We start from the raw sequence: 12,965 nt of genomic DNA, 5'->3' as shown, positions 1-12,965 counted from the left end.
CATCTCCCCTAGGTGGCAATCAAGTATTAGCCACCTCATTTTACAAATAAGATAACTGAGAAATTGAACAAGCAGAGCAGAGCTAGCAGAGCTAAGAATAAAGCCGAGCCAGTTTGCGTCCATCCTGCCCCTTACACAGAATCTGAATATGCTGCCTGTAACTGTTGCTCTTACTACTACATCACACTCCTCTCCCTCCCAGAGCTGGGAATACAGGCCAGAATGTCTGACTCTTATTCCTGCTTGAACCACAAGACCACAGCCGTCTCACACAGCTAAGAATTAAACAGAGTCCTTAGTTCAAGGAGTCTACAGAGGTGTGTGTGTGTGTGTGTGACTTCCCCGTCCAGTGGCGTGCGTGTGTGTGTGTGTGTGTGTGTGTGTCTGAGAGAGAGAGAGAGGTCTCAGAGTGTGTGTGTGTGTGTCTCTCTCTCTCTTTCTCCTCTAGTGGCTGCTCAAAGAAGGTTACTGTAGCTCAAGTAGTAACACTCTTGCTGAGAATATAGAAGTGCAGTGTTCAAATGGTGCTGAGGAGCTGGGGTGGTGCCTGGTGGTGACACATGGTAAAACTCCTGTTTTAAAAAGGAGTTTGTATGAATTAAACAGAGAGAATGTCCTTAAACATTTTACAGTAGCAAACCATCATAATCTGCAAATTATGGCACAGTGAACAAACACAAGTGTTCCCAAGTTCAGACATTTTTCATATGTTCTGTTACACGTTGGCAATTCTGAAGATTGAGAAGTATGATAGCAAAGTCTTTAATAAAATGATGGCCACTTTTCTTGAGCACAGTTCCAGTCAGCTTCAGGTCCATTGTTAAAAATAGGAAATGGTGGCCATCTTTACTAGGGGCACCATCCTTCTGTCTCACCTCACTTCCCCCCCCTTGAAGTAGTAAGCACCCTTACTGAGGGCATGTGCAATTTTAATGCTTCAGTCCCACGGTAAGTTATGGAAAATGGCACCTAGTCTGAGTAAAGGAAAATGTGACTATAAGGAAAACAGAACAAAAATGTTACCTTTTATTCCAGCCTAATTACTATAAATATACATTTGAGGATAACTGGCAATGAGTTTTAATTAGATGGAAATTGTGAATGACACAAACCAGCCATTTGTTAGCAAAAGGGTTATGAAAAAAGAGCAGAGTCTGAAAAACATCTCAGAGTTTCAATTTTAATTATTATTAATTCATAATGAACGCATAAACAGATATAGTTGAAAATGCTCAGAAAATTCAGTCTTTACCCACAATTCATGAGCTGTAAATTGGGGGGAGATACATTGCATTCTCCATCCAAAACAAAGAGGTTGAAATCTTGCTTCAAATGAAAAACTGGATCTAATCTTAACACAAGGTGCTATTATGCCTTTATAAAATGTTAAAGTTACTCTTTTTGGTTTTCATATATATTTATTTATTTTGACGTAAAAGAAAATCCAGCCCAAAGAGCTCCCATCCAAAGCTCTGGAGATACTTACCACACATTTACAATCACAATAACCTGGGAGTTACAAAGCACCATCCAGAGCAGCACCACTTCTCCTTCCTGATCTTGTCTGAGCCCCCCATGTCATGTGACCTGTCTAGCTGAAAATCCCAGTGCACTTTCCTCCTAGACAAACCTGGCTTTAGCTGCCTCTACTTACCCCTGTGCCCATCCCATCCGATGAGCTTTGCAACATGCCTTGAAAGGTCAACAGGTTGGGACTACTGGGGACCTTGTCAGCGAGTGATTTGAAGGAAAGGGGCCCTAGCAGAGAGTGCTCTCCTTTTATAAGGGTCCAGCTCAAGGGCCTCTGCTAGTGGCAACACAGCGTGGGCAGAGAGGCCTTTCAGGTAGGCAGCTCCAAGCAGGTCAGGGCTTTGTAGGCCAAAACCAACACCTTAAAGTCCACCCAGAAACCAACAGGCAGATCCCGGAGCGCAAGAAACATGAGCTGCCACTAGATGCACCGCTTACGTTAGCAAGCAGGCGCCATATTCTGCACCAACTTAGGTTTCTCGATTGATGAAAATGCAGCCCCAGGGCTTTTTAGGCTTGATACCAGCAACAGGCACACACTGCCATCATGCCTCACAGACACACAAACTGTGCTTTCCCTGCCATTGCACACACTCTGCCTCCTGAACACACACGCACACAGAACTTTGTGATATGCTAACTCTCCAGCAGACTTTAACAAACAAGAATTTTACAGACGACCCTTTAAATAACTCTACATGTTCTGTACGTTCTTGCTAATCATTGGCAAGGCCAGGCAGGAATTCAGCGGAATGTATCCTCAGGCCTTGTCTACATTGGCAGAAATCAGAATGTAATTCCCTGGGGCAGCAACAGTGAGAGTACTTATGTAGACAGGGCTCCTACATGTTTAGCACTATCTGCTAAACATCTAGCTCTGCTATATGGCAGCGAAACATCTGGGCAGTTTATACTAGTGCCTCCCACCTGGGGAGCTGCACTGATATGAATTAGAAGGCTGATAACTTTGAATGGAGAAGTCCCCTCAGAGATTTATGCTTCCCAAGATGTCCCCACTCTTTCCTGAGTGACCAAGTCTCTCTTTTTGTGGTGGACAAGTTGCCCCGTTTGGTATGTATTAAAAGTGAGGGTGGAGCTTCGGCTGCCCTGGGTCTGCTTATTCTCAATATGCAGATTTAGGAATGAGACGTGGCTGTACAGATGTGAGGAAACCTGATCACTTGCCAGCATGCAGGTTTGGCTGGCCAGTAGGGAGCGAGGATGTTTCTCTGTAGATGTATCACTGTCTGTGCTTCTAGGAGAAAAGAGAAACTGCTGGTGACCTTTCAAACCACTCTGACCTTCAGAGCAAGTTTCTGAAAGGCTGTCAGGAGTGGCTCCAAGCAGTGGGCTGTCTCCTTCCACGGGGCAGGCCCAGTCAGATGGCACAGCTCGTATGGGGCACTGGCAAAGCTTGCTGCTACCCCTTACTGGCTAGCCTGCTTGACTGCTTTGATCTTTGCTGTTGTGGTGCTGGTCAGCACCTTTTGGAGCACTGAACTTTCCCACTCCATCCCACCACGGTCCAGGGGTCGGGTTCACCCACCAAGCACCCCCGCCCCTTTAACCAGCAGGGTGGCAGCGATGACTTCAGACAAATGCACCTAAAGACATATGCACACACAAACACAGAGCCTGATGTGCGCATGCAGTGCTGACACACGTGCGTGCACACACACTGACAGGCAGACACAGGCCTAGGCAAACACACAGGCCCCGCTGCATGCACACTGCAAGGAGAATAGCTTGTATAGGCGCACAGACTTTATATAAAATACAAACATATTTAAAATGGATTTCATCTTGATGAGCTATACTTGTTTCTGTCAATATATAGATTTCAGATGACAAGCTGTTTGACCTAGAGACCAGTTCCAAAATAGACACTTTCCTGTTTGCAAGAGGAATCAGAGCATTTGTCTGTTTTTTAGAATAACAGAGAAGAAACTGTAGATGACTAAATTTATCTTAAATATGAATGTATTTTAATTTTGTTGATGAATTAATTTATTGTTCAGCGACTGGTTCTGTTGCTAAGGTTTTTCCTGTTAGAAGAACCTGAAGACCAGAATGGGAGGTGCAGCAAGTGGAATTCAAACACCAGAAGAACCAAGGGAAGTCCAAGAAGCACTGCCTTTCCAGTCAACAAGCTCCCTGAAGGCAGGCTAACCACGACTGGCCTCCTTGGGGAGAGGAAGTTATGGCATCAACAGCCAGGCCACTCCAGCCTTGGACCAGCCTCCCTACCCCGAAGAAGGCCTACCAGCCAGGAGCACTCAGTCAGGAGATCATCACTCTCTGGCTCCTTGACTGCAGCTTCAGCTCCTGCTCTATGAGATTCCAGAAGACAGTGAGAGCTGGAGAGTTTGGAACCCCAGTGATCATGAGTATCTTATTTTTCCTTTTTAAAAAAAAAAAAAAAAAAAAAACCCAGAATCTTTTGTTTATTATTAACTGGGAGACGTCCCAACAGTTTAATTTTCTTTATTTTTAGGGTGTGAAGGTGGACATGTGACTGTATGCCTGTGTTTAATCATCCATAAAGCCCACACAGGGAAGACCCCAGAAAGAAAATATCCAGCTTTCAACAGCCCTAAATATTGTCTCATAAACATGCTCATGAAAGTGTGTTCTGTGTTGAAAGGTCCTGAGAAATTTGAGGTGGTCATCTGTAATTTCTGGTAAATAATCATCAAACTTCTGCTTTTCACAAGTATGCTGCTAAAGTCTGTATTATAACATCTTGGGGGGAAAGGGAGAGCATGGGGGGGGGAGAACTTAAGTCTAAAAACGAATCCTTATAATTGGCTCTGAAGTTGTGGTTTCGACATTAGATAATTTGGTTTCAGTATTAAGAGGTTGAACCAGCTTTAAGTTATAGATTTGATTGACACTGGTGAAAACTTTAGTTGGAATTTATAACCGAGTGGACAGCCACCTCTCAGATTCTTTTGTTGAATTTATAAGGATTGATTGTTTTTGTTATTAGTGTGATGATTTAACTAATTTGATGCTTGCACACCAATCCAATATAGACACTAACTTGTTTGGGTTGTTGATTTGATCATGATTTGATAGCTGCTTTATTTTTAAGTTAATTTAATATTTATTAATAATAGCTTAGGTTTGGTGATACGTTTTCTTGGTCTGATTTTAGTTTAAGCATTTTAATAAAGTGTATAAAATTGATACCGTCACATTTCTTTTAGTAAGCCACATGGGTTGAGAATCTTTGAGGCTCAGGGTGGATAGCAGCCCAGCAACCTAAAAATACCTGAGCTAAATGGCCTATGAGTCTTACAACGCATAGACACAAGCAGACACAGGCACTGGTGCATGGGTAAATGGGAAGAGCTGGGTAATTATAGGCCTGTCAGCCTGACAGCGATCCCAGGCAAGATAACGGAGCGGCTGATGTGGGACTTGATTAATAAAGAATTCAAGGAGGGTAATATAATTAATGCCAATCAACATGGATTTATGGAAAATAGATCTTGTCAAACTAACCTGATATCTTTTTTTGATGAAAATTACAAATGTGGTTGGTAAAGGTAATAGTTAATATACTTAGACTTCTGTAAGGGATTTGATTTGGTACCACATGACATTTTGATTAAAAAACTAAAACAATATCAAATTAACTCGACACAAATTAAATGGATAAAACCTAGCTAACTGATAGGTCTCACACTGTAATTGTAAACCAGGAATTGTCATCGAGCGGGTGTGTTACAGGTAGGGTCCTGCAGAGATCAGTTCCTGGCACTACGCTATTTAACATTGTTATTAATGCCCTGGAAGATAACATAAAATCATCGCTGATCAAATGTCCAGATGGCACAAAGATTGGGGTGGGTGGTAAATAACGAAGAGGACAGGTCGCTGACACAGAGTGATCTGGATCACTTAGTAAGATGGGCAGAAGCAAACAATGTGTGTTCTAATACAGCTAAATGTAAGTGTATCCATCTAGGAACAAAGATTGTAGGCCATCTCTACATGATGAGGGATTCTAGCCTGGGAAGCAGTGACTCTGAAAAAGATTTGGGGGGTTGTGGTGCATAATCAGCTGAACATGAGCTCCTACTGCTACGCTATGGCCAAAAGAGCGAATGCGATCCTGGGATGCATAAACAGGGGAATCCCGAGTAGGAGTGGAGAGGTTATTTTACCTCCTATTTGACAATGGTGCGACTGCTGCTGGAACCCTGTGTCCAGTTCTGGTATTGACATTTCAAGATGGATGTTGATAAATTGGAGAGGGGTCAGAGAAAAGCCACAAGAATGATTAAGCAAATATACCTTATGGTAATAGTCTCAAGGAGTTCAATCTATTTAGTTTAACAAAGAGAAGGTTAAAGGGTGACTTGATCACAGTCTATAAGTATTTACACAGGTAACAAATATTTAATAATGGGCTGTCCAATCTAGTGCAGAGCGGTAAACACAATCCAATGCCTGGAAGTTGAAGTTAGACAAAGTCAGACTGGAAATAAAGCATACATTTTTAATGGTGAGAGAAATTAAGCATTGAAACAATTTAACAATGGCCATGGTCGATTCTCTATAACTGGCAATTTTTAAATCAAGTTTGGATGCTTTTCTAGGAATGATTTGGGAGAAGTTCTCTGGTCTGTGTTATATAGGAGGTCAGACGAGATGAACACAATGGTCCCTTCTGGCCTTGGAATCTAGAAATCTATGAATGTATACACAGAGGCACAGGTGCCCGCACATACACAAATACAGGCACAGGTGCAAACACACAAACACAGTCTATGTACGCATACACAGCCAAACTCACAGCACAAGCATGCTTCACACAGGTGCACACAGACACTGTCAGGTGCACACGTACGTAGGCATAGGCAGACAGTTACAGGTGCGTGCGTGGAGGCACAGACAACATCCAGGAAGGTAGTTTGGAATGGGTTTGTGAAAGGAGTTGGAGAGGGAGAGGGTACCTGAGCTCGGGCTCCAGCCCAAGCTCAGACATCTATACTGCAATTTTATAGGACCGCAGCCCGAGCTCCACAAGCCTGAGTCAGGTATTTTAGTGCAGTGTAGACGTACCCGGAGAGGTTGAGAGGAATGAAGTCAGGAGGGCACTGTAGTGCATGCCTCAGAGAGACGTTGGGAGCAGAGGGATATTGGTGAGGGGGAGGAAACAGAAGATGGGAGGAATTTTTGTGGGGGGATGAAGAGGGCAGCTTTTAGGGCAGGAAGGAGGGAATGGAGGGGGAATGTGCTGTTTGAGGGGGACAGGAAGCAGTGGGGGTAGGGAATGTTTTGGAGAGAAGGAGGGACCTGGGGGACAAAAGACTGGGAATTCAGAGGGAGGAGACAGAAGGGGCTGTTGGGGAGGAGGGAGAGAGTGAGGGAGGCAGGAAAGAGGACAGAAGGAATAATTTGCAAAATTGTCGCTGACGTTGTGAATTTGCTGCCATTTTGCAAAAAGCTCGGTTTCTGCAAAGCTAATGGCCCAGGCACCCCAGCACCACCACTTCGAATTCTTTCTTGACAAGGACTTACAGAGTGGTATTGAACTTCCTGCGTAAGAGATAGTCAATGACATCAGGCTCTCTCTGAAACAGCCTCCTTAGGATGTCATGCTGCACCTCTGGAGACACCTGCAAGAGTCACAGAGACTGGTAAATATGGCACCTGCTCCTCTCAGAGGAAAAACAAGCAGAAACAACTAAGCCAAACACACCAGGGTTTGATGCAAGGCCTAAAGAGTTGTGCTGTTTACCCACAAACACAATGCACTGACTTTAAATGGATATATTACTTCACACTTTTCCTAGCGAGTCTGAGCAGAGTTGGGCACAAGGCTGCATTGTCAGACTGGGAGATTACTCTGCAGGGATTCCTAGACAATGGGCAAAGTGTCCGGTAAAGAATTGATCACTGAACTAGTAGGACTGACCAGTGTGGTCCCGGAGCACCATGGGTCCAAACTAATTCTACTGTTGTGGTTGCACTTTCCAGCACATTTTCCTGAACCCATGGCTTCTGGGAGATTTCGAAAGGCCTTCTTGTTGCCCATTTGGAATTGTGGGAGAAGATGTGAAACTCCCATAAATCCATAGGATACTCCCATAAGGCCCTAACAACAGGTATAATTTCCCAGTCTTTGTCTCAAAATAAAGGCCAGGAAGATGGCTCAACTTGCATGCCTTGTCACCCAGAGAGATTTCTGCTGGGGCTTTGAAAGTCATCGCCAGGTATATGTGGTTCTGCAGCATGGTGGCGGAGGTGGTTGCTGCAGGACTTGTGGAGAGCCAGAGCGTGAGACCAGCAGTGAAGGAAGTTATTGTTGCAACACCACCCCCACACCTCCCCATGGAGCAGTTTATTTTGTACGGCACTGCAGGATGGTAGTCACTGAGTGGAGCTCTGCTTAGGGATCTGCCCCTTGACCACAACTAGAGGGACTGAGCTGTGGAAGCTAGCTTCCCCAGACAGGTCCTCCTGGGTGCTACTGTTATGGAAATTTGCATTTAGAGTTGGATGGAGGCTAGTAAATTCAGATCGAATTCAGCAAATAGTTTTGGGCAGTAAAACAATGGAAAACATTTTTTAAAAAGTCAAACATTTCAGTTCAGCCATTTTGAAATGAAACGTTTGGACTTACAATGTCAAAATGACACTTTGTTTAGAAATTTAACAAATTTATTTTGTAAAAAACAAAAACCTGAAGAAAAAATTGTTAGCGGTCAAACAAAATAGTTTTGTTCAAACTGAAATGATTTTTTTTCCCAGTTTTCTCATTTCAGTGAGAGAAACCAAAAATAAATGCAGGTTTTGTTTGAACCAAACTGAAATATTTTCAGGATTGTTTGGTTTGGCCTCCTAACCCAAAAAAAATATCAATTTGCTCAGCTTTAGTTGCATGGCATTACATAGAAGTAGCCCAAAATCATGACATCAAGGGAGGCCAATAAAAGTCTTGGAGGGGTTTAAATAACTGGGCTTCCCAATCTGTATTGCACTAGAGACTGAACTCATGTGCCCTTTCTGTGCCTGCAAAGAGACAAGCCCAGGAGTACATGATGAAGAAGGGTACTATGTAGCGACACAGGCCTCAATGAATCATCACAGCAGGTTCCTGAACATGTACACAGAGTACGAGACAAAGTGCATGAGACTAGAATTATTAAAAATGGGCTGAGACTGGAACTGTTTTCCCACAGTACAACATTAATGGGTTCTTCATCGCTGCTTCTGCCATGGCCCATGAAGCCATCCCCAGATTACGTACCTTGTGGCGCTGCAGATTCACTTATATGCACAGCTGGTGTGGGATGCTCAGTCAAGTGGAGATGGCTGAGCTGTAACAGTTCAGGGACTCGTGGTGATTGATAATCTTCCTATTGCATCATATGTGTTAAAACAAAGGTGAGTTGGAGTCAGGAGCCAACCACACTTGATGCAGTTGATGTGCAGCAAAAAGACAAGCCATGTCCCCTAAGACTTATTTCTAACTGGCAGAGTCTGCGTTTGGCATGCAGCCCAGTTAGAAACACTGTGTGCACTCAGGAACTGGGAATGGAGCATACTGATCACTGAGCTACAGGCACAAGTTACCTCCAGTTGCTATTACAGCTCATTGCTTGTTCTGTTGTTGCTGGGTTTTTCCTTATGTATTAGATGCAACCTTTTTTACATTTCCCCCTTGATTTGATGTTAAGGGAGGAAACAGATGGGTGGGCTCATACTTTTGCTATGTAGATAAGTTTCTCCTGCCCAGCCTGGGCATGTTCCTGCATACCATGTTTCATCATCTAGTCAGTGGCCGGCCTTTAGGTTGAACTGAACTTGGTTGTGCTTGGATTATTTTCTTTGGCATCCTTTCATTTGTTTGTCTTCTGCAGTGTCCTCACCCTCAAAATCTTGTCAATTGTAGCCAGTCCCATACCTTGATTTCACTTCCTACTCTCCTTCTAACTTCTTCATTTGTCTTAAAATTGTTCCACTTCACACCTGCCATCTTTCAGAGAACTCATCTCGACTGCCTCCAGCTTTCTGCGGTCTGTTTTATTTAATGAAGCTGCTTCCAGACCAGTGAGTAACCCTGTTAGCACACTAGTTTGATACATTTTTACTTTGGCACTCAATAGAATGTTTTCATAATCCATAAATTTCATCAATTCAGCACATGTAGCTAAGGCACATTGCCTTTTAACTTCATTCTTGATGGAACCCTTGGCGCAGTGACCAAGCTTCCTCAATACACATAACATTCTGCTGGTTCTGTGACATCACCACTGCTACCTTTCAACACTTTATCTATTATCCCTTTTCCAAGATACAACCACTTCACCTTCTTGGCATTTATTGTACGTCCACAAGGACTACAACAATTTTCCAAGGGAGCAAAGAGTATTATCATGAATTCAAATGTGTCTGCCAGTTGTACAATGTCATCTGGATAAGCCAAGGAGCTTAATTCTAGATCAGTGGTTCTCAAACTTTTGTACTGGTGACCCCTTTCACATAGCAAGCCACTGAGTGTGACCCCCACATATAAATTAAAAACACTTATTTATATATTTAACACTATTATAAATGCTGGAGGTGAAGCGGGGTTTGGGGTGGAGGCTGACAGCTCCCCACCTCCCATGTAATAACCTCATAACCCCCTCAGGGGTCCCGACCCCCAGTTTGAGAACCCCTGTTCTAAATCCTCCAGTGTCACACCCTCCAACTCATCTAACATTCTTACTGTGCAGTTAAAGAACACGATGAAAAGCAGTGGTGATTCCTTGCCCCCATGTTTTACACCAAACTTTGACTTGAACCAGCTTCTTAATTCTTACAGCACTACAGGACTCTTTATACTTAACGTTTATAATTGTAATTATCTTATCTGGAACCCCATATGAATTTGCTACTTTCCATAATGCTTCCCTCCAAACCAAATCAAATGCCTTCATATGATTGCTGTCCTCTTCACACAGAGAGATATGTTCTGAATAGACTTTATTATACAAACCCAAACACATAGGGCTGCATGTCTTGGAGATGCCAGTTGTTTTCCCTGTCCATGTGCAGAAGTGGAATGCCTTTGGAATAGGTGTGAGTAAGCTAGAGAGCAGGCGACAGCTCTGCATGTATTATTGACCTGCATCACTGGGCGGGTGATACAAGCACATGTGCAGAAGCTAGTTGCTACAAGAGTTGTGTTGTCGTCTCCTTTTGAGCCTTTAGGTAGTTTCCGCTGACCCTGTCTGTCCTCATGGATCAGCTCTTTCTTGGTCCTGAAATAGTCCATCGTAAGTTCTTTCTTTGTGCCTGAACCTGTCCCGTCTTTCAAAAGCAGTCCTGGTTTTCTCACTGCAGAGCCTGGAAATGATCTTCGCCGATTTTCATAGTTTTCGAAGAATTTAAGTCCAGAAAGGACCATTGGATCATCTAATCTGCCTTCCTGTATATCACAGGCCATCATATTTCACCCAAATGTGAGAGATGCCCAGGTGATCCCATTAGGCGATTCGCACCCCATATTGGAAAGGAAGGTGAGAAAAAAAACAAGGTCCCTGTCTCTTTGACCTGGGGGGAAATTTCTTCCCAAATAGAAACCTGGCCATCAGTTTGACCCTGAGCATGCGAGCAAGGCACACCAGCCAAACACTTAGAAAGAGAATTCTCTGTATCACGCTGTCTGGTGTTCCATCTGCAGCTGTGGAGAATGTTTGATGCTTTAGAGGAAGGTGAAAAAACCCAAATCCCAGAACAGATTTGGCCAATTGTGCAGTAGGGAGGGGTGTAGGGGAGAAATTCTGGGATGATTCTCTGGCCTGTGCCTGCAGGACCATAAGGGTCCCTTCTGGCCTATCTGTGAATGAGGATAGTGCAGGTCCCTCTCCCAGGGAGCTGGCACTGTTTGGCAGGGCAGTGCAATGGGGCTGAACCCTTGGCTCTGCCACTCCTCTCCCCCATCCAGGTGACTTGCTCTCAAGAAGCTGGGAAGAGGCGAGCAGTTCCTGGTCACAGGGCCTGCTCTGTGATTGGCCTTTGCATGGGCTGCAGAAGCTGAGAGGGGAGGGGAAAGAGGGAGAGGGTTCCTTGCACGACCTTCTGCCCTGCATTCCCCTGCCAGAGCCAATCACGATGTGACCCAGAATGAATCTCTACCACACAACTCATATCAACACAAGGAACAAATCAAGTCTCTGCAGGCCAGTTACAAAGCTCCCTACTAAGAAGGCAGGCTGTGGCTGCTGCCCCACTCCACTGCCATGACAGGAGACTGCAAAGAGGAGGGGAAGATTTGGAAATGTGTTCACTGTAAATGCCTCCTTCCCTACCATGAACAAGGCTTCATAGTTCTCAATTAAACTCTGGAGCACGAGGATGATAGAAGCGCTGTTTTCCATTTCCATGGCCTGGGCACTGGGGTCTCTCTCCAGAAGCTTCTCTCTTTGCAGGAGGTTGGGGCCAAAAATTGTAGCCAAATTTGAGGCTGTCATTTTATTTCCAGGAATCTAACAACCAAACACAGAAATTAGTATCAGATACCAACCCAGTAACACAACTCGCTCCAGGTGCTCTCCCTTGCCCCATGGCTGAGGCGAAAGGAAGGCTGCTGAGTACCACTTCCCGGGAGAAGAACCGGGCTGCTTCATGGCGCAGTGAAACTCTCCTTCTCCACCCTAGTCTCCACTACCCTGTGAGCAAAGACTCTATCTGCCATTGTGCTTCCACTAGATCAGCAAGCAGGCCAAGGAGAATTTTTTGAGCTGGCTTGCAGTGTCTGAAAGCTCCCTCCCTCCCACCTTCTATAAGCATCAGTCCGACCTTTCTACCTGTCCCCCATGATGGGCTCAGTTTCACAGCTCAAATAATAAAGTAACAAATAACATTTCCATAGCCCATTCCATCCCACGACACTCTACAGACTATATACAAGAACAACTTCACCTGCCATTTCTGAGGTGGAACATGACAGTTGTTAAACAATACAAAAGAACAGTATAGAACAGTTCAGGGCAGGGACGTAGACAATGTCATATAACATGCATTATGCTCAGTTGTAGCTGCACAGACAATTTAAGGATGCTGCAAGTAATTCGTCTTGCCTACAGCCTCTAAATGGAAAATTAGCCGGGATACCAGGGATACTTTCCCAGTTCTTGCATGGGATCTTTAAATGACCACAGATGGTCAGTACTTCAGTTGTGTATCTCATCTGGCACAAAGCACCTCCTGCAGCTACCTCAATGCTGTGCTGACAAGTGGCTCTGTGCTGACGCAGCAGGAAGGGTGCTCCTGCCTAGTCACCAACACCAAATGCTACTTTGGGTAGGTTTTTCTGGGAATTCTTAACCCAACCTCGTTTAGCTTTCTAGATTTGACAGGCTCATAACACAAGGTGGTATGGCTGGAGGTACACTGAGGAGCTGGGATGGCTCAGGTTGTTTTCAGTAAGA

At 44.4% G+C, this 12,965-nt stretch overlaps 1 protein-coding gene across 4 annotated transcripts in view; it reads right to left on the bottom strand.

The window, feature by feature from the left end:
- Window positions 1-1,160: 1,160 nt before the first annotated feature.
- Window positions 1,161-12,965, bottom strand: part of ARHGAP36 (Rho GTPase activating protein 36) — an 80,967-nt gene continuing 69,162 nt past the window's right edge. The window contains exons 9-11 of one of the 4 annotated variants that reach the window (XM_037909503.2): window positions 11,844-12,020; window positions 7,063-7,160; window positions 1,161-2,782 (exon numbers count right to left, since the gene is read on the bottom strand). In XM_037909503.2, the coding sequence (XP_037765431.1) occupies window positions 2,524-2,782; window positions 7,063-7,160; window positions 11,844-12,020 (534 nt within the window). In that variant the 3' untranslated portion in view covers window positions 1,161-2,523. Of the gene's footprint in view, window positions 2,786-7,062; window positions 7,161-11,843; window positions 12,021-12,965 lie in introns of all 4 variants that reach the window. The other 3 variants (XM_037909501.2, XM_037909502.2, XM_043522757.1) reach the window with 3 other exon arrangements.

This window comes from Chelonia mydas, chromosome 9 (assembly GCF_015237465.2).
Source record: "Chelonia mydas isolate rCheMyd1 chromosome 9, rCheMyd1.pri.v2, whole genome shotgun sequence".
Taxonomy (NCBI): domain Eukaryota; kingdom Metazoa; phylum Chordata; order Testudines; family Cheloniidae; genus Chelonia; species Chelonia mydas.
This window is presented reverse-complemented; position numbering and strand designations above follow the sequence as displayed.